We start from the raw sequence: 27,792 nt of genomic DNA, 5'->3' as shown, positions 1-27,792 counted from the left end.
CCCTTCACACTTACACTATATGCTGTGCACTCGTCCACTGACCCTTCAGCTCCCACCTTCGCCATTTCTCAGTGTGCACGCGCCACTGTAAATAGCCTCCCCAAGTTCACGTCTTCCTCTCTTCAAAAAATCTGAGCGTTTCTTTAACTCCTTCACTGACTCCCTCCCTCTGTCCCAGCCCAGCAGGCCCCATCCAAACGTTCAAGGACAAATCTGAATATCCCTTTTCACCGTTTAAGTGTTAAAAGCCTGGCGGTGGCGGGGTGTTATCTTAACGCGCCTTGCCGTGCCATCATCAGAGCGGGTGATGAAAATGGCTGTGATGATGCTAAAAGAAGAAAAAAAGAGGAGGGGGAGAAAAAGTAATAATCAAATATGTTTTTCAAGGGCACAGTGACCATTTGCTGGGAGGAAATTATCCTAGTAGTTAAGCTTGCTCAGTCTGAGCCGAGTGGAGTTGGGAGAGTGGATGCATGTGTGTTTGTGTATGTGGCTTTGTGTGTGCAAGAGTTGCACGGCTTATTTTTTGCATGCATGCTTCCATATGTTGTAACTCCTTTCTGCATTTTCTGAATATGTTTATGTAGTTTGATGCCACTTTATAGCCAGAGAGAAACATTCTTTTATCGTTTCTGCCAAAAAAACACTCAAATTCGAGTGAGTATATCAGTTTGTGTGTGTGTGCGTCCGTGCGTGCGTGGGTGGGTGTGTGTGTGTGGGGGGGGCGGGGGGGGTGTTTGTGCGCGTGTGCGTGCGCATTGCCAAACTTCCCTCATCAATGATGGGTAGCTAACAGCCAACAGTAGTGGATTCCAAACAGCAGCTCTGGCTGATTTTTTTGGGGGGATTTTTTTTTTTTAAGATAAAGTGCTCTTTGAACACGGGGAGACATTTCTCTCTCTGTTAATGTACTTATGATGATGAATTTTCTATTACATAGTGTTTAATGACTAGCGAGAATAAATCCAAAGGTTGCCCGCTGCATACAGAGTTGAGGGACAGTCAGCCTGTATTTATTTTACATTTTACTGCTCACATTATTCCGTACATTTTGTGCAGATTTAGAACATTTATAATTAAATAAGAAAAAATATTTACATACTTTATTACATTTGGCTGTCATTGTCAAATCTACCGCGCACAAAGGTTATAATAGTTTTGGAATCAAAGTTAGTTTTTACTTCATTTTGTGGGATTTTTGTAATGCCTTTAAAAAATATTTTTTCCATGGCTCACCTCAGCAAACTGAGCCGTGGTTGGTAGTTATCTATTTCCTCAGCACAGGTGATGTCATCTTCAGTCGACAGCAAGTGGAAAAAATGCTTTTTAAAGGTATTAATTATACATAAAAAATAATGAAGTTATCACATTAATTATAGACAAAATATTAACTTTTTACTGCTGAATATGGCTCAATGTGTCAAGTATCCCTTTAATGACACTAATTACCATTTAAATTGTATTACACACATACAGAAAAATATATTACAGTACAGGACACATTCTGGTAATGTTGACATAGGAAAGAACGTCATTAAGACAAGAGGACAAGTAGTCACATGGTACACGTGCAGACATGTATGGTGTGCCCTTGCTGGTCCAACTTTCCTAGTGTGTGTGTCCACTGGGAAGAAGAAAAAATGTGTATCTCGTCTCTTTACTTGTCATCCAATGCAAGTGTGCACAGTCATTCAAATGAAAAACAAAATTACATGACCTCTTTTGTACAATAAACATGTTAAAAAGTTGACTGTATAGCATAGTTGTCTGATTTGACCTTTAATTTTAGTAGGAATGTGTCACACAGTGTTGTCCACCATTTTGTGTCTATATATATTTTTTTCTTGCACCGCCAAAGCCAAGGTAATCTATTCAGGTATTTAAAAATGTTTGATTTGTTTAAAGTTGTAGAGGGGTTTTAGTCTCCTAGAGAGCCCGGATAACCCTAATCCACAACACACATTTTTATCAGTAGTTCATTGGCAGGGCTAAATATTGACTTATCATTAAGTGGAATGACTGAAACCCTAATAATAATTCACGTTGTCTAAGCACCTTGTGTTGATGCAGCGCTCCCGACGCTGTTAATGAATGTATGCAAATCCAACGTAAATCTGAAGATTAGGGCCCAAGCGTTCCGCGATGCTACAGAGAAAACAAGAGGTGTGTGTGATAAGTCGCTGTCAACACGTACACAAACACATTCACAAATACACACAGTGAGGATGAGGAAACACAATGCAGGTTTCAAAACGTGAACATAGATAATGCTTGCAAAAGACAGGGATTGTATTTCTGTTTAATGCGCGATAAAATAAAACGAAAGTTTAGAAGTACTATAGTAAACAGTGGATGCACAATAGGAACTTTGTGACGTGATTTTTTTTGTTTACTGTAAATAAAGCAGTGTGCTGATAGCGTGGCCAGTGGAGATTATTGATGAAAAATTTTCACAACAGTGTTTGGAGGTAGAATGCTGTCCACAGAAATTGAACTGGCAAAACAAGTCATTTTTATGGTATTTATTTTTTAGATATATTTTTATTTTCATATTCATATTGAACGATTTGCATGTGTTGCCGAAATTGTTGTCCACCCTGTCATTATGGAGTATAGCCACCTTTTAAAGAAATGTGCCGATGTTTTTAGTGACAACATTGTCTTTCTTCAGTGGAGGCTGAAACGGTTGGTAGCTGCAGATTTATTTTTAATTTTTTTTTACTTACGTAGCTATACGGTATTTTGTAATTTTCATCATCGTTGTTGTCATTGGTTGTCATGGTTGTTGTCAAGCTCGGTAAATGTAAAGGTAATGTTAAAGCTTTTTCTACATCATGCATTCTCCACCAATGCCCAGATGAGTACAAAGAGCCCTGATCGTTTTACTCTGACTGCACCTATCAGTTTTTATCTTCCCTTTATAGTAGAGTGTGCGGACCCTCACACTCCACAGTTTCTTTGGGGAGGGGCGGAGTTTTTCTTACCTCATCTGTGGCTCTCGCTTTAAGATCGTGCACGAGCCTGACACAAATGCTGCAGTTACACTTTGGGCCAGGCTTTGGCCCTGCTGCTTACAGGGCAAGCGCACTAACCACTACACCATTTATCCTGTCAGATTCAGCAGCGCAAAAGTTTTACTTGTAGTAATTTACTTGTAGGATTGCAATTGTCATTGCACTTTGGCATTGCAAATGTGAAGGATAATTGATTGCTTTGAATTCATTTGGACAGAATGTTTACTGATAAAGGCTACTTTTGTCACTATCCCATGGAGGTCTCAGAGAAAGTGGGCGTGTGTATAGTCCGCAGAGGCGTTGCAAGAGTGGGTCCTCACCTAATGATGTCACAAAATGAGCATTCCCTCGTTTTCTTAGGTTGGGAGAGGCTGGTGCTTGGAGAGCAGAATGACCTAGAATTTCCCATAGAGGGGCGAATGGAGGAAAACACCATTTTGGTGATGTTTTTGGAGAAGAATTAACATTTGAACATGGCTCAAAGAACCAAAAATTTGATTTTTAACGTTACTGTTCCTTTAAGACATGTTTCCCTCAGCCTGATTGTCCTTCAAAAGGCAGTTAAAATTTTCCTTTGCACTGACCTTATTGAAACCTTATTGTTTTGTTGAACAACTTTTATGGCCCACACCGTATCAATTGGAGGATGCCCAGTAAAATACAATATGGTTCTTTGCAACCATAAATTTTCTAGTTAGTCTGAGGGATTATGCGCCACCGTGTTGATAACTCAACAATAGAGCCATCGTCATGTGCAAACGGTAAATGTAGAAGGGTGCCATCGCCGGGAAGAAGGACCGGCGGAAAGGTGACGATGGCGAGAGGACAAGCGATGAGTGTAGAAAAGCTATTTGGAAAAGTGTTGAGCTGTTTATTTGCTCGTCATTGAAGCTGAAGTAAGTCGCTGAGGGAATTGGCCGGCGAGCCTCTGCTCTGCAACAGCTGCCGCCGCTAAGTGAGTTACCGGCCGTCACACTGCCTTTATGTCACACAATCACAAACACGTCCACGCGCGCATATTGCGCTGTCACACGGAGCCGAGGTTACAATGCACGGCGACGCGGCGGCAGACCAGAAATGAGATTCTCTGGCTGATTGTGTCGGTTAATATAGTAGCTCCACAGCATTTGATTTGCATGAGGAGTTAACACTGATGGAGGTGTTAGACAATAAGTTATTTATCACGCCACAACTAGCTCGAGCCCCATTAGAGGACAAGACCGTGACACAAAGCAATGACTTGGTTGGTGTTTAATGTCTGCTGTCAAATAAAATGAGCTCCACAGCTGGAGGCCGACGGCACCACGGATCAGCATGCCATCAACTGTTAGGATACACTTACTAAATACCTCATGAAAGTTGCATTATTTTAACCAGAAGCTGAATAATCAGCAAAGACCAGAGGCTCCAGGTTCTTATAGTTTTACCCACACTGATTTAGAATGAGAAGCTTTTACTCTTTGACTCTGGTTAAAATGCAATTTGTCCTTTTTACCATAAGCGCAAGAAGAATATTGAAGTCGTTCTCTGTGTCGCTCATTTCAATTTCCAATGCATCCTCACTGCAGGTGACTTGCTGACTCAGTTTTATAGCAGGACAATATTATGGCCCTAATCCACTGGAAGGCCAAAGCATGACAATCCCTTCAGCTAAGCTGTGTTGATGTCTCACTAACCTGATTGCCTCAACCCGGGTAATTACCAGGGCCACAGGAGAGACGCTTTGCCGTCTTCAGCTCCCTCTGACTTTTGTTTCACCCTCACATGTACGACCTCACCTTTCGCAAACACACACCAATGTCACACACTTTTGCCGTGATGTTATTTTGGGAAAATTTGCACTTCATTTTTAGTGTTAGATTTGAAAAAAAACTGGGGTTTCTAATTTGCTTTTAAAAATCACACTTGATATCAGGATGTAAACATAATTAAACATTCAGATGTTTGACTTTCATTGAACATACAAACATTTTGGAGAAAGAGATTTAAAAAAATACATTATTAGCATCAAGTTATTAAATCAGGCGTGGGAAAACTCAGTACTAGAGGACCGGAATCCTGCAGGTTTTAGATGTTTTCCTTCTTCAACACGAGCTGATATATAATCAGCTCACCAGCAAGCTCTTCATAAGCCTGATAACGATCCTGTTGATTGGAATCAGCTTGTGTTGGAAGAGACGGCAGGACTCCGGCCCTCGAGGACTGAGTTTGCCCACCACTGTATTAAATGATCATAAAAAAAAAAAACATTATATGTTATAGTTTTCAAGTGTATGTAGATACCTTATATAATCAGTCTTCAGTTAATTGTTCACTGCAATGAGGCTCCAAATGTATATTGGGCCATACCGTAGTTATGAAGCTATTATTAGTTGCTTTGCATATTCAAATACAATATATACTGTACCCTGAACTCCGTTTCCAAATGTTATTTTTTGTTGTTGTTTTTTGTTTGTTTACTTTCTATTATTTTTACTTTGTTTCTCTCAGTATCTTTAAATATCAAGAATACAATATAGAACCCATATATTAGTATTTTTTTAGCATGTTCCAGTGCAATGGTTAAGTGTGTGTTAACGAATTTTGGGAGCATGTGGCAACTCCAAAACGTGTCTAATAAGACAAACAACAACTGCTATTTTGAGGTGTAAAAAACAAATCAAGGTTAATAAGCATGAATTTCATCAATTTGTATTAAAGTTTAGTCAATCCCAAGGGCGAATTTTTATGTCTTTTACGTTTTTTCTTTGTTTGTTTTTTTACATGGGAGAGTAAGGGAAGGTCTGAAAATGTCAACTTACGCATCGAATGTGATTTAATTGGCATTTGTTTCTTCCTCAGGTTTTTCCTGCTGTGGTCAAGAGTATATCAACTCGTCTACATCACTTTGCTGCATGGACAGTGATGGAATTCCAACAATACATCCTTCGGGCAATAGCACAGTCAGACTGAAGTGCTGTGGGTCGAAGGTTGTACTTGAAGAACAAGAGTGCTGCAATGGAATTGGTTTTGACTCTCAATGGCATGTGTGTGCCAGCAGGCCCACACCAGGCCTTCTGATGGAGGTTTGTTTAGTCACATTTTGTCAATTCAAACATGTTACACTGCTTAAATGTTTTCATTGCACATAATAGCATTGAGTAAATTCAGGTTTTTTATTTGTTCAACCATGAGGTAGGCGTGGGCGTTTCACAAAATGTTCTTGATCAACTATGGTAAAATTAACATTCAATGAATACATTTGTTAACTTCTTTAATTAACCATTCCAATTGGCAATGTTGGAACAACAGTCATATGCTGTTAGATGAGATCAACCCTTGGAGATGTCTTCCATTCATCATTTCAGGTCATGTGGTGTCAGCACACACACATACACACTTGCACACCATAGTGAGTGCACAAGAGGACAAAGGGTAGCAACCCATTAGCTGTAACAATGTCATTTAGGTCATTGCATCACATACCTCACACAAGCGCACTTTGCCTCTTGCTACATGGACGGAAGTATTGGGACACTTTGCCATTGCCTCTTGTTTTCCTTTCGGCTTTTCCCTTCAGGGGTCGCCATAGCAAATCAGTTGCCTCCATCTAACCCTGTCCTCTGCATCCTCTGCTTTCACACCAACTACCTTCTTGTCCTCTTTAACTACATCCATAAAACCTCCTTTTGGTCTTCCTCTGGACCTCCTGCCTGGCATTTGGAAACTCAGCATCCTTCTGCCAATATACTCACTATCTCTCCTCTGGACATGTCCAAACCATCTCAGTCTGGCCTCTCTGACTTTGTCTCCAAAGCCTCTAACATGTGCTGTCCCTCTGATGCACTCATTCCTGATTCTATCCATCCTGGTCACTCCCAAAGAGAACCTCAGCATCTTCATATCTGCCACCTCCAACTCTGGCTCCTATTTTTTCCTCAGTGGCACTGTCTCCAGACCAAACAACCTTGCTGGTCTCACCACAGTTTTATAAACCTTTCCTTTCATTTTTGCTGAAACTCTTTACAACATTGCCACTACAGGGAGTAAAAGTAAAAGTAAACATTGAGGAAAATATTTCCCTCCCAGTTATAATCAGTTTTTATTTTTCTGGGAATAATCTTTGTCCAGTGACCAGTAATCCCAAAGAACATTTGTGAGGTCAAAGGTAAATGATGTTGCACCTACGAGCGGGTCGGGCTCATCACACACAAAACTCAAAACTCATCAAAGCATCTTTTTATTGAACTTGCTTAGAGCGCTGAGAACACATACATCCATTCATTCATAAGAAAAAGTATAATAAAAGTTGGAAGCATACAATTTTCGCAACAATGTCCCTTATTGATGACTGAGGTGTCTCTTTCCCCTTTTCTTCAGAGTGTTTGTTTGCAGGACGCCGTGTGTCCAGTGTCTGCATCGGCCACAGCCTACTGTGGCTCCTGTGACATTGACCCATCCACGACCGCCTGCACATGGGTCACGTCCGCACGCTCTAACGCTCCCTTCGCTACATCCTCGCCTACAATCGAAACCACATCTGAGCCGCTCATCACAGGATCCCACACACATGCAAACATCAGTCTTCTGAACACTGGCAATCCGGGTTATGAGGGGAGCTTGTGCCCATCTCATGAGGAGATAGTGTACAGTGGAGATGCCAAAAAATACACCTATACAGGTAAGTCATTTTTCTTTTTGTGGCACTGTTTGGTTTGTTCTCACTCATATGTTATATTAGTGAATTTTAGGGGTGTCAAAATTAGTGTGTTCTTTTAGAGTTAATTTAAAGTTCCTTTAACACCACAATTTTTTTTAACGCACGATTAATGACCGTCCCTCACTTGGAAAGCCTGTACTGAGCAATTCCATTCGCAACACAGCAGACACGTCCACGTCAAAATTTAGCAGTAAAACATTTATTAATAATGCATATATTTGTGGAGACTGGGGTCAAGTTGTATTTTACAATTTTAAAAATGTGCAGAATTTCAAAACATGCACTGAGCTGTCGCCAACGTTTTACAAATGATGCCATCGAGTGGCAGAAAAATTACCTCAACATAAATCAATATCATGCTTGTTTTTTTACAGTACAGGACATCTTTTTAATTTTAACTCGTACTGTCAAAGTTAAAGCATTAACTAATTAATTAATCACAAAAAAATATTGCAATAATCATGTATTATCGCAGATTAATCACACTATTAATTTTGAGCGCAGATGATCCTTTAGCTGACAGCGGATGTTTACGTTAAAGGTAGCACAGTTTGTGTTTAAGCAATAAACATAACTACATGCATTAAAGTAAAGCATTTAATAAATATTTGCGAATGACATTCAAAATATTTGTTGGTGTCAAACTATTGGGGTAATTTTTTTCCCATTGTAAATTATGCAAGTAATTAACTGATTAGAAAAAGAAGTGGATGGGCATGTGCAGTGGATACACATTTTTGAAGACATCTTCATAACATTAAATGTCAAAAAAATTAACACGTAAAAGGTGCTTTTTAAATTTGGCAGGCAAAATTTTTTGTTAAAAAAGCCTTTTTAATTAAGCGATTAATCGTGATTAATCAAAATTCTGAAATGTGATTAATCTGATTTTTAAAAATTAATCGTTTGACAGCTCTAATTTTAACTCAAATTTATGAATGATTATGAAATTACCATATCAATGACTAAAAGATGTAGCAATATTTCTATTAGTTTAAAAAAATGTCCCACTTTTATGTTAACAAGAGCATGAAAACTTGAAAAAATATTGTATTGTACATTTTATTGTACAATTAGAACAGATATAAAATTTGTGATTAATCATGAGTTAATAACTATGAAAGTCATGCGATTAATTAGGATTAAAAAAATGTCATCGCCTGACACTCCTCGTAAATTTAAAGATGTGAGACTAGAAAATGAGGAGGGCTCCTCAATAGAAATGATAAGCATCTCTTGTTTTTATGTCACTCCATCCATGTAAATACTGTATGTAATCCCTGATAGTGTAGTGGTTCACTCACTTGACTCCCAGTAGAGTCCAACTGAAATCTTGTGAGCTTTTCGAAGCCTATGTTTTCCAAATCTGAATTTTGGGCCCAGTGTGCTTCTCTGTGCTTCCTTTTGTGCATGAGGTGGTTAAGATAAGTTTCTAGGCGATGCTGTGACACCATCTGGGCAGAAGCACATAAAGCTGTCACCACCCGCCATCCACCAGATGTTGCACACATGCACGCACACACCAACTATCATGCTATACTTCCCTTAGGTAGAAGCCTGAACTTCTGTATCACACACAAGCTATAAATATGTATTGGCCAGAAACATGGCGGCGCTTACCGCAGTCACTTCTTAATCAAATACATAAACAGTTTTGAGGCATGTGACACCCATTGTGTCATTTACATGTGTGTGTTTTTGCAGGCTGGATTTTCACAGTAGTAAAGACAATAGTCCCAGACTGGTGGTTAAAACATGCTTTCTTTTACAGCAGCAATCCCTTAGCTCTCCTAAAAGGCATGCCACATATGTGTGTGACTGTGGGCGAGTACGTCGGTCTTTATATGTACTCCTGTACTCGTACCCCAGCAGAAGGGCTGTAACAAGGCCCCAGTCACCGTCTCACATTTACAGCTTGTCGAGCGGTGAGCAGTGCATTTATTTGTTATATGTTCATGTAAGGTCTGCTGCCATTGGCGATGCTCCCTTAGCGGTTTCAACAAATTGAACTGCTGTCACTGTAACCACATAATGTTTAGGACCTGCACATTAACATGCTCACTAAGTTGTACTTTAGTATGCAATTGCGCCCAATATTTTGACAATATGTTATTATAGTAGGCGCTTTGCAATGTGCAACGTGTGTCGGTTACCTTATGTAACATGCTTGAAAATATTCAACAAAGTTGAGAGTTGCTTCTTATTTTTTTACGCCAATATTTTCAGCTCCAAATATCACTTATCGGCTCCTTTGACTGTTATAATCGTTATCTGCCGTGAAAAAAACAATATCAGTCTATCTCTAGTCCAGGTCACCGTTATACAATACGTCACATGCACATGACTGTTAATGATTAATAAAAATGTATCTTGTGTTATTTAAGTGATACCATATATCAAATAAACACCTACTAATCTCTGCAGCTGAGTTGCTGAACATACCCTGCTATTACTTCAGGAAATTTTGCATGATTGATTCCCCCTTACCATTATGTAGCATTCCATACATTGCACTTTCCGTAGATTCCGACTTGGAGCCCTTCACCACCTACGAGTATAGAGTGCGGTGCTGGAACAGCTTCGGCCGAAGCTCCAGTGATGTTATCGCGGTGACCACGGCTGAAGACAAACCATGGGGAGTGCCCCCACCTCGATGGAGACGCATGGGTGAACGCAGTGATGTCATCCAGTGGCATTGGCAAGCACCTGCTAGACCTAATGGTATGTTTAGACATTTAACACTTAAGTGGTTAAAGACATGTCACCTTTTAAATCTACCAAATGTTTATAATTTCTCTGCTGTTGTTCTCCTTTGTGCTAGGTGTCATAACACACTATGTGATACTGCGTGATGGACAAGAGCGTTACCGCGGCGATGAGAACAGCTTCATTGATATGAGTGGGATCAGACCTTTCCAAGAATTTAGTTACCAGTTAAGGGCTTGCAACAGGGCTGGTTGCACTGATAGTACAAAGGTAAGACTGTGTTTGGATCATTTAGATTTGTTTAGTCCCCTCGAAGTGACTCAACATGCTTCTTCCATTGAGCTTTCCTGTAAAAGCTTACAATTATCGATACAAGCCAGAATACTCTTGAACGGACAGAATTTGTTTTTGGGATGCACCTGTAAAAAAAAAAATTCAATGAAGTATGAGTACAAGTAGCCCAATTAAGATTTGAGATTATAAGAGAGATTAATACATGAAGTAAACACAATTTGACTTTACATTTGCAGTACTTGTGCAGGGTCAGAAGCTAAATTAGAATTTTACTTTTTCACTAGAATTGTATGCAAGAGCATGTTTTACATGCTCTTGCATCTGTGTCAAAGACCCCACTTTTATTTTTTTGTGCTTTAGTGGGTTCATGAAATGATCTGAATTTGCTGCATTGAGAATTTCCTCCTCCCAAACTTTCAAGTTCTGGTTTGTTGTTGCAAGTGACAACTATTTAGGCCTTGGTGGAGGTCTGTATACAAATTCTTGAGCAGTCTTGAATGATATCTGACACAAGAATTAGTTTAATTTCCTTTCTATGCTCTTATATAATCTATTGTGTGGGTTGTTTAATTAAATCAATGAATCATCCTCATTTTGACTTTTTTTTTTGACTGAACTCTGTAATTATAAGGTTGTCTATCAACTATATTTACAGCTTTGCTTACTTTATAATGTGATGTTTTCACACTTTATAGATGTTTTGCTGTTTCCTTGTCAGAACACGATGCCGCTCGTGCGCTCCCTCAGTATGTGAGGTTGTGGATTTGCTGAGTCCACCTGATGTTTGTGATAGCATCCATAATAGCTTCACACAGTAACTCCCCTGCGCTATCTCTCGAGCTGTAGCTGAGCTGATATCGACACAACAATTAATTTCGCCGGCTTAGCACAGATGAAAGCTCCTGTTGAAAAGTGTCTGTCTTGCTATTATTATTTGGCTAAAAGTTATGTAAAGAGGCTGATGCGTCACCAGGAGGGCTGCATGGAGGATAACGATGCGGCTGAGGAACTATTGTGAGTTTCAACTTGCGTTTGTAGATAACTTGATGATGAGTAGATTAGTGTTTACAATAAATGACGACTTGGAAGAATGATAGAATCGATGGTTGCAGGAGAAAGATTAAAACGGGGGATAAATGGTTAAAGAGATAAATGGTGAAAGATGTGTCACCAAATATTGCATGTATTTCCTCATCTAGTGTTTGGTCACAGTGAATGGAAGAGTGGATGAGGGATCAACATGAAATTCTGTGGACATTTATGTTTATAACAGGATGCTCCAAAAATACTTCTAGGACCAATGAACTAAATTGAGCAGGATGTCGGCCATATTTTGTTTGAAGCTGCCATTTCTGACAATACAAAATGCAAATTCCATTATTACAAAAAAGTGAAATCTTCACCACCACCAGGAGAGCCCTGTATACACCCCCCAGTAAGCAAGCACAGTTAAACAACAAACTCAACGGCTGTAGTCCACACACATACACACTCACGCAGAGCACAAAACCCTAGCGCGCGCGGTCCCAGTAGAGAGTGGAAAAGGGAGTGACTTGGATTAGTTTGTACACCAGTGAAAATTGGCCAAACATTCCCAATTATGGAACAAGGTGGGCTAACCTAATACACCACTGCAATTACCTGGCATCCACACACACGGCCGGCCGCCTACCAGCAGACACGGACACGCACTCAAGTGCACACCTGCCGCGACAACAGAAGGTGCTGATCTAATACGGTTGGTCACTTAGAGAGGTTGGAAGAGCGATTGGTCCTCCTTTGTCTTGAAATGCTCGTGTCCTGTTGCCTCCGCTATTTGTCTGCTGTCATTGCTGGGATGGGGACGTCAAGCTCTCCCATCTGTTGTCCTTACTTTTGCGTCTTTTCTACTCTCAACTATGCGCCTCACATCCACTCTTTGGACTCCTGTTTCTCTTTGATGGCAATCACACCTCCTCGTCTTTTGTTTTGCCTTGTCATGATATTTTCCTGACTTACAACATTTTTGGCAGTTGTGCTAATTGTTACTTGAGTCTGTTACTTTAGGTTTTTTTTTATTCTTTTAATCGAATCAAATTTTAATTTTAGCCCCTAGCCAAAAAAGGCATTTTAAAAACCAAAACAAAAAACAAATTTCCAACTTTTATAATTTTTTTCGCCATTGTCCAACAAAACAAACATCTCCAAATAATAAATAAAGCAATATATAAATAAAGATGCGTTGAGTTAATGTGTTTGGGTATCAGGACTGAGTGAAGGCCGCTAGCGGACCTTATTTAAAGGAATCAGTACTTGCGACGGTATCCGGTATCGGCTGCCCTCTTGTGGCCATTTTATGATCAGCTAGTAATTAGAAAACTAGAAAATTGCCATTAATTTCATGTAGTTTTAATTAAAATAGCTATACTGGGATATATAGGTCTTCTTATCTGCCATTGTTTTCTGGGAGGAAATTTTATGTATCAAAAGTACTACTGATATCCGTACTTGATATTGATATTGGTAAGTTACTACTCAAAAGTTGAGTACTTGTGCTGGTATTAGTCTGAAAAAAGTGGTATCAAACATTCGTAATTCCAACATTACTAGAGGATAAAAAAAATCATGGTCAAATCAAGTTTTAATAAGCGAAAAAAACAACAAATGGATATTTTTACAGTGTTCAAGGTATAGTAAATTCATCTTTTTATTCAATATGCTCTCAGATCAATGAACATCTTGCTTTCCTGCCACTTGCAAATGGCAAAAATTCTGTTCAGATAATGGGGGGAAAAAATATATAAAATTGGTGCATGTAAAGTAGAAGAAGAAAGTAATTAAATTAAATCAGTAACACAAAAAATATATATACATTTCAACCATGTCACGTGTGACATTTTTGTTTCTTATTTTGTTTTTCTTTTTAACAAATTGTTGAAGCCATTTTAGTTTTGTTTTTTTTGTTTCAGTACGCATATTCGCACGAGCGTCTCTTTAGCTGTAGTAGCAGTGTTCTAATTGCATCGCACTGTGCGGGACAGGTGGAGGAAGTGCCCGTGACAGTCTATTAAGGCAGGATATCCCTGTTGCCATTAGCAACAGATTGCCCAGCGATTCTTTGGTCTCACTAAAATCCGCCAGACGACAACTGATACCGCAACAGCAGCGACCAGTTGTAATCCTAAATATATATATATATATATATATATATATATATATATATATATATATATATATATATATATATATATATATATATATATATGTATATATATATATATGCTCAGCCTATTGTTAAGTTATGACTGAAAGTATGAATTTAGGGTATACCATGAGGACTTTTCAGAACTTTTTCTTTGCCATTTTCATGTTTATGGTCATGTTTTTTTCCCCCCTGCATGTCGTCTGCGTGTTCAGATGGTGGCAGTAACAGTTCAAGGAGTCCCAGAGGGGGTGCAGTCTCCAGTGGTAAGAGCTTTGAGCCCCTCCTCTCTTCACGTGAGCTGGGTCCGACCTGCACATCCCAATGGAAGAGTGCAGTGGTATCACGTGAACCAGACTGGCGTTGGCACCACATTTACACACACACAGGCACCTGGGAATTTTACACTGACTGGTAAGGAACAGTTTGTCATCTTCTTGTTACGTCATTTTTTTTCCCAGTTTGTCCTTTCTGTTGTTTTCTTCCTCGATCACCATCCTGTTATATTCTGCCTCTCACCAATTTGTTTCCTTTAGCCTCTTTTCTTCTCATCTCCTAGTCCCTGCAACACAAACGTCGCCCTCTTGTCACTCCCCTTAATACTCTTCCATCTTCCCTTCTTTCCTTTGTCATCTCTAAACCGTCTCCTTGTCTGTCAGCTCCTCCTCTCCCCTCCCTTCCTCTCCTCTCACCTCTCTTCGCCATGCATTTATGTATGTATGCTGCTTTGCTGCAAGCCATCTAATGACCCAATATACATCTGATTTTATACACTCGCTCTCTTGTCCAGTCCTTTACGCACAAAAAATGCACATGTCAACACAAAGCACAACCCAAAAGTAAATAACACACTTTCAAATCAGACTTAAAAACAATGAAAAAAGCTGTGTACAGTTTTATAAAATAAAAACACACCTGGAAATGTTATCTCAGTCATGTTGCAAATGATTGGTTAAACTGAATCCATGTAGATTTCAGGTCATGGGCAAATTTTAAACTAAAGTTTAGGAGCACTTTCTGATCACTTTTCTGTTCAGGCATTAGCTTAGCCTTAGCCAGCAGCCACTACACTATTGCCATGGTACCTGTTGTTGTGTGTGTTTGTGTGAAGCAAACTTTTAATGCTTTTACCGAAACTATACTCAATTAAATAATAAATTTTCCAATTCAATTCAATTAAAAAAAACAAAAAACATTCTTTATCCCAAAAAAAGGGGACCGAAAGTATTTAAAATACTCATCTGCTGTTTAACACTTTATAGCAAAATTTACCATTACCATCACCAAAATCAGAAATTCATCAACTTTGCTCAATAAAATGAAACGTGTTAAGGCCTCAAGTAGTTTTAAAAGGGCATATTCAAAAAGGAAGAAATGAAAATCAATGTTACCAGTGAAATATGATCACAAATACTGTAAAAGCCTTATTCTTTACAATGCATTGAGTATTAAAAAAAAATCACATAATAGTATCATGGTATAGTTTTTAGTTTGCAGAAAATTTATTTAGCTACATATTATATACTGTACATATTTCCAATTCAACAATTATATATATATATATATATATACACACACACACACACACACACAGTACTTGTTTACGACTGCCAAATTTTCCTGCCTAATGTTGATCAATCTGCTCCAGGAAAAGCAACAAATAGGTTCTTTATTAATCGCATTTCTAGCTGTTTACAATGATGACATCTCATAGACAAAATGAAGCTCTGCTGTTCAAAGGTACCCCATGTGAATCGATATTAAGCATTGCCATCATTAGCTTGCAATGAATGATTGCCTGCAATTATATAGATTATGGCATTAATCATGTGTTTAATTGGCCTTTTGTAGGCTCATTATTAATTCACAACGGCAGGGAATAGAGTATGTTCTTTTATTTATTCATGCGCTCTATCAACCTTTTTTTTTCTCCTATTGCTGGCCGTAGTGTGCGCTCTGATTGGTGCATGCTCTAAGGTGTGTAGATATGACAGGAATGTTTCTCTCATCGTTGCCAGTGATGTATGTAGTAGAACAAAAAAAATTTACTTCATGTGAATTCCACTTTGAACTACTAAAAGAAACAACAATGAGCTGGGACAGATACTGTATAGGATTTTGATCTATTGTACTATTTGTTGTAAACATAGCTAAACTATTTAGTTTCAAACACATCATCAATCAATGACGCAAAACTAAAATTACAAATAATTTACATTTTAAGAAGGAAATGTGTTTTTCAGAAATGAAGTAAACACATTTCCGTTTATGTACCTGAATAGACTTTTACATCTGTACATGTCCGTGTGGGTATGTGCATCTGATCTCAGTGTTCCATTGGAGAAACATCAGAGAGGCACAGACAGGAAGTCAAACTCTTAATAATTTAGCAGAGGTGTTATCAAAGCAACCCTCCCTCCCTCCTTCCTCCCTCCCTCATTCTCATCATCATGATTTCACTCATCATCAGAGTAGATCAATCTCACCTTCTTGCTGTTACTTAAGCACACATATACGTTATATTTGTCCTTTTTCTTCCTCTCACGTCGTCTGTCTGAGGCTCCTTGCGCTGACAGTTGGCCCCATCATCTTATCATATTCTCTGACGCAAACAAGCATTGGCAAACTGTCAATAAAATTACATTTTGGATCAGTTATTTTTAGTCTCCTTCCACAACACAAACACACATCAAGTTTGAGATTATTTTTTTTTAGCTACCATCAGTTTCTTTGCCTTGCTCATTGGTACCAAGTTGTCAAAGTTCTTTTAATCGCTCTCTCTTTCGCTCTCTCTCCCTCTCACACACACACACACGCACGCAGGCACACCTTGGAATGACAGTCTCGTCTTGTCCCGCTGGCATCACAATGCCCTCCACCCGCTTTTCACTTGCTGGTGATCACTGTTAAAATGATTGAAGCTTCCTCTCCCTTTCCATAATCAGGCATATAAGCATGCGAGTGGATGTATGAGAGTGCATGTAGTCTACCCATACACACGCACACACACACAGCAGTGGTTTAGCAGCAGAACAACACTGCCCTCTTTAGGATGAGCGATAAAGGTCATCCTTGTGCGTGTTGAGTAGAAAGCACAAAAATGAAGTTCCATCCATGCATTTTTTTGAACTGCTTATGCTCACTATGGTAGTTGATCAAGTTAAAAAATAAAGCAGCTGGCCGAATTGTTTGATTTTGATTGTAGTGACTTTGTCATCATCCTTTTTTACATACCACTTTTGTACACAAATGTTCTTTGCATTGCTTACTCGACTAAGTATGATGTTGAATTTACTGATTTACAAGCAGTGTTTTCTATGCTGGAATGCTCACACGCTTACTCACACACATGCTTAGTTGCGCGGCTAAATGGTGCGACATGGCCTTACAATTCAACCCCGGCTGACAGATTTTCTTTATTTAACCAATCGTGAGAACACACGCACATTGATCAGTGGTTGTTAAGCACGGGGGCCCACAAGGCATGTTAAGCAGGCCAAGCAGTAGGGAGTGACGTGAAGAAACTGCGGTGAAGCTCTCCACTGTGCATTTTTCGTGTGATTGTGTGTGTGTGTGTCGACATGCTCCGTGTCTCATGTGTCCACACCAGCTGAGTGCAACTCGCAGCTGAAACGCACAGTAGGGTCTCCTTTTCTGTCCCCCCCCCCAGCCTCTAAACATGTACCGTGTGGAGGATCAGCAGCAGATCAGTTAGATTATGAACTAAATTATCTCGATAAAATGTTTCTTTGTTCCATTCTAATCAATATCACAATGCATATTTTTGTAGCTTATTAGGTATTTTGCAAGTTTAGAGTCCTAACATCGCACATTTAAAAGATCTTTCTAAAGCATGTCCTAAATCACTTGGGAATAAAGAATTGATTCACTGTTTCTCTGTTTATCTATTAAATCAATATTATTTATTGGTTGACGTGAATATATGTATAATATATATAATATTCATATTTCTACAGCGCATATCATGGTAGTGCCACAGTCTATCGTTGGGGTCATCATTTGAGCTTAAACCATTTTACGCCTTTTCGTTTGTGGTGAATTTGATTTGCAAGCTGTTGTATGCAGTCAGCTGCTAAGTGAATGACCATAAAACATTCCGGCAAGTCCCATCACACCTTGTAGCATTTGCATTGCCCTCTTTGGATTACTCACTGTGCACCAAGAGAAAGGAATAATGATGACAAACTCAAAAGTTTTCAAATGTAAAATAAAAATGCACTTAAATTTCCCCACAAATAAATCTCATATTCACTTAAAGATGCACTCAAGTGGCTGCGTGATTTCTTTAAGGCTGCATAGCAAAGGGGGCCCATAAATAAATCATGTCAGGACGCCGAAGCCTAAACGCATAGCAAGGTATCATAATTATCATAGATCAAAAGCTGATGACATTACAGCGTCGGAGCGCTTCCATCCCGTGTCAGCGCCGCAGCTGCCCGTCTTTACGTCGTTTCATTATTGAGTTATGGCATGCATAATTTAGCACGGACAGATATGGATCCATCCGTTGAGAGTGGCAAGAACGGAGGGAGGGGCGAACTCAATGCCGAGAACAGATATGTTGTGAAAACTGTCTCTTTTTTTACTTTTCCACTCATTTTGCCTTATTTAGCTTTATACATTTTTTTTCTTATGTCCATTCGTTAAGAAAAAAGCTCATCAGAGCAATTAATGTCTATTGAATGACAAAGAAATGTAATTTACATGTATATGCTGTACATATGAATCATCCAGTTTATATGCCGTAGGTTTGCAGCCATTCACAGACTACACTTTTGTGCTGGTGGCCTGCACAGCTGTGGGATGTGGCGCCAGTTCACCTTCCACAGGACGCACCCTGCAAGCCTCCCCCACTGGTACACACACACACAAATCTGTTTCCATCGCATACAAAAGTTCTGCACACTAAATGTTTAAATGTGCATTTTATTTAACGATTAATTCCCTAATTTAACATTTCATGCTCTAAATTTACACTATCTTCTGTTTGTAGAAATACACTTGTCTATTACTATTACATATTACACACCCCCAAGATGTATTTTGCATTAACCTATGCAATGTATATACACCACATAATTTTGCCACCCCTTTTTCAAAATGGTGTTCTTGTGCTGCGTTCAATGTCTTTAGTGACTCGTTTGTCCCTTCAAGCCCCTCCCTCCACTTATTCCAGTGTCTTCATGTCACTGACGGCGCCGCCACATAAATCAATCACATCAACTTAAATGAATTAAAACTGTGTAATTTACAGTATCCCATTCTCTGTCTAAGACACGCGGGTTGATCATCAGAAAACCGTTTTAATTGGAAACTGAAAAAATGGACTTGCATCATGAAAATATCATAAATTATTATTTTTAAAAAGTGCAGAAATCCCTCAGGGGCGGACGTGATTTACTCATTGTCTGTCTGAGCTCACGGAGAATGATGTCTTGTCTGTTTCTGTCATTGAAACATGATGAATTGTTGCCTGTGTTGTTCAATAAACTGCACTTTGTACATAATTAAATGTCACAGTCGAAGATATCAAATACAAACCAAGTGGGGCGATTCTCAGTTAAAAATCATTACTTACTTGCCATACAAAATGTATAAAACTGATGAAATTATGATTATTATAGCTATTTGTGGATGACATGTTTAGGGCTTTTTATAACACCTCCTCTGATATTTTGTTAGTTTTTAGAACTACATGTGCTGGATCAAAAGCTCTCCAACAGCCCATCTCTGATCCACAACAACTAAATGTGCTTTGTGTCCAACTGTAGGTGTATGGTCGAGACCCAGACACGTGATAGTCAACACATCAATGGTGGAGCTGTTCTGGGATCCGCCCCCCAGACCCAATGGACTGGTCTCCCGGTACAGACTGCGCAGAGGCGGTCACATTATTTTTACCGGGGACCACCGTGACCAGAATTATACCGACGCTGGACTCCTGCCAAACCGCAGGTACACAAGCACGTCTGAACATAAGCACGGCACCTGCAAAAACGCACTACACTTGTAGATTCATTGTTAATTAGATTCCACATTTGCATGCGTGTTTATGTGTATTCTTAGTCTGGGTGACCCTGTTTTAAAGGCTCCGCTATCGGCCCGTCCGTGTCTCCCTCTGAGGACTGCACTCTATATACGTCTGTTTGTGCCATTTAATGGGCAAATATTTGACGTGCCAATGATGCAAACACACAAATCACAAATCTGATCTGACTTTTGCTTGCAGACAGCGGCCAAGTGTAGATTTTTATGTATTTGTTTATTTTCATTTAACCTTTATTAATCTGTGCTGCATTCCCAGAGGGATTTGCCGTTTTAATTACGGGGGTCTAAAGTGATACCCTGGCTCCCTCCACCTGTTTTCCCCATCATCTCTCTGCGTATGAATGGATGGATGGACGGACAGATGGACAGACGGACAGATAGATCAAATCTGAATTCTGGTGTACGATGACTAATTTATAGGGATGTTTGATACCATTACTTTCAGACTGATACCAGTATGAATACTCACTTCTTGAATAGTCACCGACACCAAGTATCGATACACTAGTATACAATGACAGATCCCAGATATATCCCAATATAGTATTTTCTCTTAAAATTTCATAAAATTATTGGTAATTTTGTAATATTCTGATTTCTAATTTGTAATTCTTGATTGTAAAACGGCTACAAGAGCGCGGCCTATACTGGTATTGGGAGCTGTCGCGAATAGCGATAACGTGAAATAAGGCCACATATCGGCCCGATAGCGATACACGGTATCGATACTCGCCCATCCCTACTCATGTAGGCGTACAACAGACAAAGAATTTAAGGACTTTGCGTGTGTGACGTTTAATTTTCCCTAATTCCAAAGTGTCTGCCAGAAGGCATCCCTGTCCTGAACCCCTCCACTTCTCCCCCCTTTCCTTCCCATCCTCTCACTCTCACCTCATTCCCATCCTCCACCTCCTTCTTTTCCCAATTTAGCCGCGCAACGGAGAATTACACCGGGAGCAGCGGCCCCATTATCCAAGCAGACTCGCGTGTCCAGGCATGACTTTGTGCGCGTGCACGAGTCTGCTCCAAGTGGCCATTGATTATTTATGACAATGTTGATTAGCTGTCACTTTGCTTCGGCACTCCAGGAAGTGTCTAAGATGACGAGAGAATTAACCTATTCCCTGTGCCGGGCCCCACAGGACACACACATGCACAGTCACAGTGAAAGGGGTGCAAATAGTCCATTTTATTTTGATATGTCATGACAGTGTTTGCATTTAAGCAAATATCTTTCTGTGATAATGTGTTTAAATTGATGCTCTTTCTTTCTTCATTTCCATCACTCCTTGTCATGGTGCAGTGTGTATTTTTCATTTTTTTAATGTCTATGCCAATATTAAAATATGAGTCGCTTCAATACCTTTTTTCCTGACAGGCTTCTAACCCTCCACCGAGGTGCTAATGGCCTCCTGTTTAAAATGTTGAGCCCAGGAACAATAACCCAGCACCACCACCTATTTAATGCATGTGTGCCCGAGTTTATAGCAAATTAAAGGCTTTTAATGTTAAATGGCGGCCCACTTACACAGCTAATGTAGGCTTTAGCGGCAGCCAGCCGCACGCTCTTAAAAGGGAAATCTATCTTATGATGTCATGGCCAAGAGAGGTAGCAAGCGTGCCGGTCAGAGGCGGCGGGACAGATGGAAAAGTGCATGAGGATGATGAAGAGAGGGACGTTTACGTGATCGTTCTCTTGAAAAGTAAAGCTTTATTTACAATGCACTTTTCAAGGACGGAATGCTTAGAGTGGCATAAGGAAATAATTGCGGTTGAGTCAAATAGAGACAGAGAAATACTAGCAGTGGTTATTGTGTACTGTGGTTATTGTGCAACATTGATTAAATAAAACAAGGATTTAAGAAGTGTTGCACTCTATAAATTGAATGAGGAACGTGAAAGTCCCAAATGTTGTTAGGGGTGAGGTCATGTCAGCCTTAAGGGTAATGATCAGGCTCTTCTAATTAACTCGGACTTCTCCGGCCAATGGAGTGAAGAAAGAGCAAATATATTGTGGAACCCAAGGCTGGTTCAGGTTAAAAGTGCTCAGCCAACTTGCTTGAATGTTTCAAAGCAGGCTTGCTGAGAAGCTTTATGTTTGGAGGGAGTTGAGTTATCAATAACTATTGTGTTACTGCCGGTCCCCTCTCATGTACATTTTATTGCCTTTATGTTAAAACATATGTTATCTCAGTGATGTGTGAACAGCTAGACCACTAAGCCTAATAAAACATTTACTGTGGAAATAAGAGGGGCTCAAGAACAGAACCCTGAGGGACACAATATTGGAATTAAGTTAAAAAGGGCACACCAAAATAAAGTATCTCACATGAGTGAATCCAACATAAAACAGCCAGACAGTTTAAGAGCTTAAAACATTTCTCATAAGAATGAAACATGCACTTTACATATAGAAATCAATTGTTTTGTGTCAACTCCAATCGTTTCCTCTTTAGGTATGTTTATGAACTGGAGGCCATCACAGGCGGCGGCGCTGGTTTGAGTGACAAATATGTTATAAAAACACCATACTCATGCCCCACCGGGATCCCAGCCCCACACAATGTGACAGTCACCGGCCCCCACTCCATCTCCTTGGCCTGGACCCCTCCTGGTGAGTAGCAGTCCAAACAGATGGATGGTCATTTTCACAGCGTCTTCATCAAAATGACATGCAGATTAGTCACCATTGTCACGGTGTTTAATGATATAATTAACTATGAAATACATATTTGTCTTATCATGACAGCTATGTGTGTGTATGAGGAAACATTGCTTAAGATGACACTTTCTTTTTATAGACACCATGATCTAATATCATTAATAAAAAAAAGTGAAAGGTCTGTGATGTGTATGTTGATTGGGGGAAAAATAAGGCAATATGGTTGACATATTAAAACCAACTACATAAATTAACTTTTTTAACTTTGTCTGAACCGTCACAACTATATTAATTAGTACTGGATCTAACTATAATTTTAATCAATTGATCTGTTGGTTATTTTGTCGATTTATCAGATTTAAGAAAACGTTTTGTCCAACCCTTTATTCAAAAGCAGTAACCTTGCCAGCAAGCTGAATACTTGCGGAATCCATCTTGTACTGCTTCTGCTGATACGTTCGCAACTGACCATTTTTTAGGTCAGACCAATCAGGCGTTGTTTAAGGCGGGAGATGCAGCAGTGACGAAACCAGGAAGCGCAGACGCCTGCGGAAACAAGCCTAACATAGACGAATGGACGCTGCAATTAATTCTGTTCTCGCAGAATAACTCCCCGTTTCCTTGAAGCTTGAAGTATTGTACAGAATGTCCCGCTTTTCCAGAGCAAATCACCGTGGAGCAGTCCCAGATTGATAATGTGAAGAACTCTCTTGAGTGAATCACAATTATCAATCTGGCTATTGCCAGGTTACAAAATCTGTGCTTTTTTTCAAATTGAAACTGCATTGGTCCGTAATATGTCAGAAAATAGGCTAAAAATATTATTCCAAAATAAAAGCAGATGTTTGTCCATTTTAAAATTCGTTCATTGAGGACTAAAGAACTGTGAGAATATTTATTGTCAGCAGGCTGAAGTTCTGAGGCTTTGGACAATTTTAGGTCTGTATATGATCAATTATCCAAAGTAATTATGGATTAATTTGGTGATTGATTACTTGTCCAATAATAATCATTGTAATAGAAACATGCATCACAGCACACTGAGCAGGTCATGTTTCCTGTTTTAATGTAGTCTAGTTTAAAAAAAATTGACAAAACAAAATCCCAAAGTAGTTTACTAGTCACCTTCTGGCCTCTCAGGACCTGTGCACACATACTCAGTCACACACACACACACACACACACACTGTAGCATACACTTTGGGCTGAGTTTCTTGCTTATGGGCTAGTGATTGTCTGCCCTAACCCATCTATCGCCGCTCATTAGGGTCTCATTAGCATGATTTCCCATCTCGGAAACTGCTTATAGGGCCAACCAGCACAGACACTTCACTTTGTTGAGCTCGTGGCTTTGTGTGCAGTTTTGCTTGGGTATATTTCCAGTGTGTGTGTGTGTGTGTGTGTGTGCACATCACTGTGGAGATATTTCCATAGGCAGGTCTATTCTATTGTCATTATGGGTTGATTTTAAAGGTGAGGAAATATCTTCTGGGTTCTCACGCTTGGTTAACTCCCGGAGCCCAGAGTCTGGAGTGTCTCCGACGCGTGTGTCTGTGTGTGTGCCTCGCTCGCTGACAGTGTGCTTGTCTGTGTGTACGCACATACACATATGTTTGCATCTTAATATGCATACTAACCGTCAAAGCAGCGACGTATGGCTATTAAAAGTGTGGTGGTATGTGTATAAGTATACGGCTATGTTTTGAGGAATGACTTGAAAATCACACGTCAGATTTACTGTATGTAGAGAGGAAAGTGGCATATTCATAAAAATCCCTCAGTGTGTTTGGTGTCTGTCAAAGTGTGCTAATATTAAAAGTCCATTGTAGCACACACAGAAGTGCAGACGTGCGTGTTGTGTATCTGGGTGCATGTGTGCATATGTAAGTTGGTGGTGGGGGTGAATAATTGAAGTCTTTCATTTGTCCGGTAATCAGTTCATTCTCAAAAGATATCCAGAGTTCATGAATGTTGAATTACCCATCACAATACAGTTGGCCTGAATTATGTAAAAACCTCCAGGGAGAATATTAACAAAGTCTATAAGTATGTGTGTTTCTGTATACATCCATGGTGTGTTTCTGCCTGGTTGTGAGCCCTCAATTAGGACTGCCAGTTTCCAGGACAACATTTAAAGCAGACTTTGTATGGTCAAGTTGAAAATGTTTGTGGTAAATATATGCAATAGGGACTTTGTTTATCTGTAAACACTGATTTAAATTAGCTACTGAATGTTTATTCTGGACTTGAGTGTACCTTGGTAACTTTTTTCAGAAGCTTTGCCTACAATATAATATTTACCTTTACTGCCAATGGAAATTGTAATGGAATTATGAAATTGTACCGATGATAGTATTGATTATGTATGCTTGTTATCCCTTTTTCACAGCCCGCTTCAACATTAGCCAGCCTGTGAATTACAACATCCTCTTGAACCCTGGAAGGGAAGGTGCCACAATGCATCCCACAGGCCAAGACCAGAACCTGACTGTGAAAGGTCTTCAACCTTTCACCGCTTACTATATCCGAGTGCAGGCCTGTCAGAGTGGTAAGTGTAAGATGCCAAGTTAAAATTTGGTGTCATCCACAAGCCCTACCAATTGTTTTTATCTGATTCACCTCGTAAGCCCCACACCCCCAACATTTGAGACGTTCTTAACTTAACATTGCAGCCATTGCGCAATCTTGCATACCAACAAACACAGCCTTCTCAAAAGTCAATTTCAACTCTTGATACACTTGCTAGTAGGGATTGAGGTCATTGTTCCTGTTGTAAAGCTCCTTGTTGTTGTGCTTGGAGAAAGCTCTGTACAACTCTTGACTGTATATTTGGCGTTTTTGACTTCTTGGTGTGGCCTTTTCAAATGTCACAAAACTGTCTTATCTTCCGCATAGTGGGATGCTGTGTAGGAGAGGGCGTGTATGTTCGGACTTTAGAAACTGCGCCAGAACATCTTTCGCCACCCTCAGTCAAAGCAGCCGGTGCAAGTTTCCTGGAGATCCGTTGGTCTCCCCCCAAAAAACCCAACGGCATCATCACCTCCTACCACGTATACAGGTAACTCACAAAAAATACAACACTATATGTACTTCATATTTTAATGATGGCAGGTGGAAACTCCGCCAAGTGTGCCCGCAAAGTTCAAAGTTCCCTTTACAAGTGTGTCACACATGCTTCATAAAGACAAGCATATAGTGCAGATTAGCCTCAAAGTTTTGGGAGAGATTTATCTTCAGGCAGAGCCATCTCTTATGTGCGCACGTGTGCTACCGTGTGTGTGTTTTAAGTCCCAGCGAAGGTCGCGCTCTGCTTGTTGACCAAAGAGTGTGTGATCTGGATGCAGGGTCAGATTGGACTAAGCCCTTTAAATCCTCAGGAAACACACATTAGCATAGAAGCATACATACGCACTCTGACACACCTGGCGTGATGAGATTTAGCCAGACAGCCATAAAAGTAACAATAGCTGTCTGCTCAATTACTTCGCAGCCATCATTACAAACATTCATCCATACACTTTCTATCGTGGCTGTCCTCATTACAGATGGTTTCAGTGTTTTCCATATTTTCTCAGTCTTCCACTAAAGAAAAAAATCATCATGTGGTGTAGAAAAAAATAGGTATGTCTAGACCCCTAAAATAAAAAGCAGGAGTTTATCCCTCATGGAGGATCAATGCTAGCCATTCTCACAAGAGTAAGTGAATTGTAGTGAGCAAACCCGAGTTTATATACACGATATGATGTTGTTGTTGTTGTTGTTGTTGTTGTTGTTGTTGTTGTTGTTGTTGTTGTTGTTGTTGTTGTTGTTGTTGTTGTTGTTTTACTGTCCCCTTTACCTTAATTAGCTATTCCATACAAGTAGGTTTCGTAATGATGTCACCAATTGTTAGTTTAAGCCACTAGTGTCCAAACTATGGCCCGGGTGCCATTTTTGGCCCGCCATCCATTTTTAAGCAGCCCACAGCATATGCTAAAAATGACATCTGAGAGTAATAAATGTTTTCTATACTGTAGAGCTTTTCTACATATGCAAATGAACTATTTACAATAAAAAAAAAAAAAGTAACAGCATTTATCTTCATAAAACTATAGTGAATAAAGATCATTCATTTTTACAAGCAAACATTGTTTCCTCTCATTTAATGCTTTATGTCAAGGTCTAAATTGTGAAAATATCACATAAATGATTCCCAATTAACTGCTTTAAGAATGGTCATCTTACAATAGATTGGACCTGTTTTTGTTCTGAATGTAGAGATGGGTTTTGCTACTATTCAGTGCAGGGGCTAATATTTTTTGGTGGGTTGCAGGGTCTCGACCACCCCAAAATCTTGTAAAATCCTAAACTAGTTTCTTTATAGAAAATTGTTCAGACAGCAGTTTTTCAAAAACTCTTTAATATATGAATATGAATGCTAACTCACTAGAGAGAGAGAGAGAGAGAGATGGGGAAAATTAATGAAATAAAAAAATGACTGCTATATAGTCAAGTCAAAATCAAAAAGCATCCTCAAATCATGCTGCTTGATATTGTCTGGTCTGATTTAGTATGTAATTGTTACCTGCTGTACCTTCAAATTATGCCGCAGATCCCCAATGGAAACAGAGGAATTGCTGCTGGTTTTTATCTGGTCTCGTGGACCACTCGAGTTTTTCGATGCCAGCCCCTCCTTGCAGCCCTTCACCAACTACCAATACAGGCTTCGTGCCCACAACTCTAAAGGATCAGTTCTGAGCCAGCGGACGATAGCTCGGACTCTGTCAGCTGAGCCAAAAGATATGACCCTCCCCACTGCCACACCCACTGGTGAGTTGTATGAAACTTTTTAATTGACACTGTTCGATTTTGCATGTGATGAGTCCTGTATGTCGTGCACAGGTGCATACTCTATCCATCTGAAATGGAGTGGACCAAAAAAGCCCAACGGTGTCATTTCTCACTATAAACTACTTTACAAGAAGCACCAGCTGGACCCGACATTCAACTCACCTGCAGTGATTGCACTCACTGTGGAGGTAAAAGTGCACACGCACACATTGACACTCACAAATGCTTTCTATTAAACACTCAATACTGAAAGTACCTCTGCACACTATGTAACATGTACACGTGACTAGGTATATTAATGAAAGGACTATATAAACGTGTTAACTTTGTGCACGTG

At 39.7% G+C, this 27,792-nt stretch overlaps 1 protein-coding gene across 1 annotated transcript in view; it reads left to right on the top strand.

Annotated features, from left to right (window-relative positions):
• ush2a (Usher syndrome 2A (autosomal recessive, mild)) overlaps positions 1 to 27,792 on the top strand; it is a 166,524-nt gene that overhangs the window by 111,488 nt on the left and 27,244 nt on the right. Inside the window, 12 exon segments of the mRNA XM_086071618.1 lie at positions 5,856 to 6,079; positions 7,374 to 7,674; positions 10,237 to 10,434; positions 10,535 to 10,689; positions 14,110 to 14,308; positions 18,664 to 18,771; positions 19,687 to 19,870; positions 22,420 to 22,577; positions 25,015 to 25,173; positions 25,521 to 25,683; positions 27,217 to 27,434; positions 27,507 to 27,643. Of these exon segments, the coding sequence (XP_085927744.1) occupies positions 5,856 to 6,079; positions 7,374 to 7,674; positions 10,237 to 10,434; positions 10,535 to 10,689; positions 14,110 to 14,308; positions 18,664 to 18,771; positions 19,687 to 19,870; positions 22,420 to 22,577; positions 25,015 to 25,173; positions 25,521 to 25,683; positions 27,217 to 27,434; positions 27,507 to 27,643 (2,204 nt within the window).

The sequence above is a fragment of the Leptonotus elevatus genome, chromosome 3, assembly GCF_054856555.1.
Source record: "Leptonotus elevatus isolate MCC_2025b chromosome 3, RoL_Lele_1.0, whole genome shotgun sequence".
NCBI classification, from domain to species: Eukaryota; Metazoa; Chordata; class Actinopteri; order Syngnathiformes; family Syngnathidae; genus Leptonotus; species Leptonotus elevatus.
Note: the sequence above shows the minus strand (reverse complement) of the source record. Positions and strands in the feature narration are given on the sequence as shown.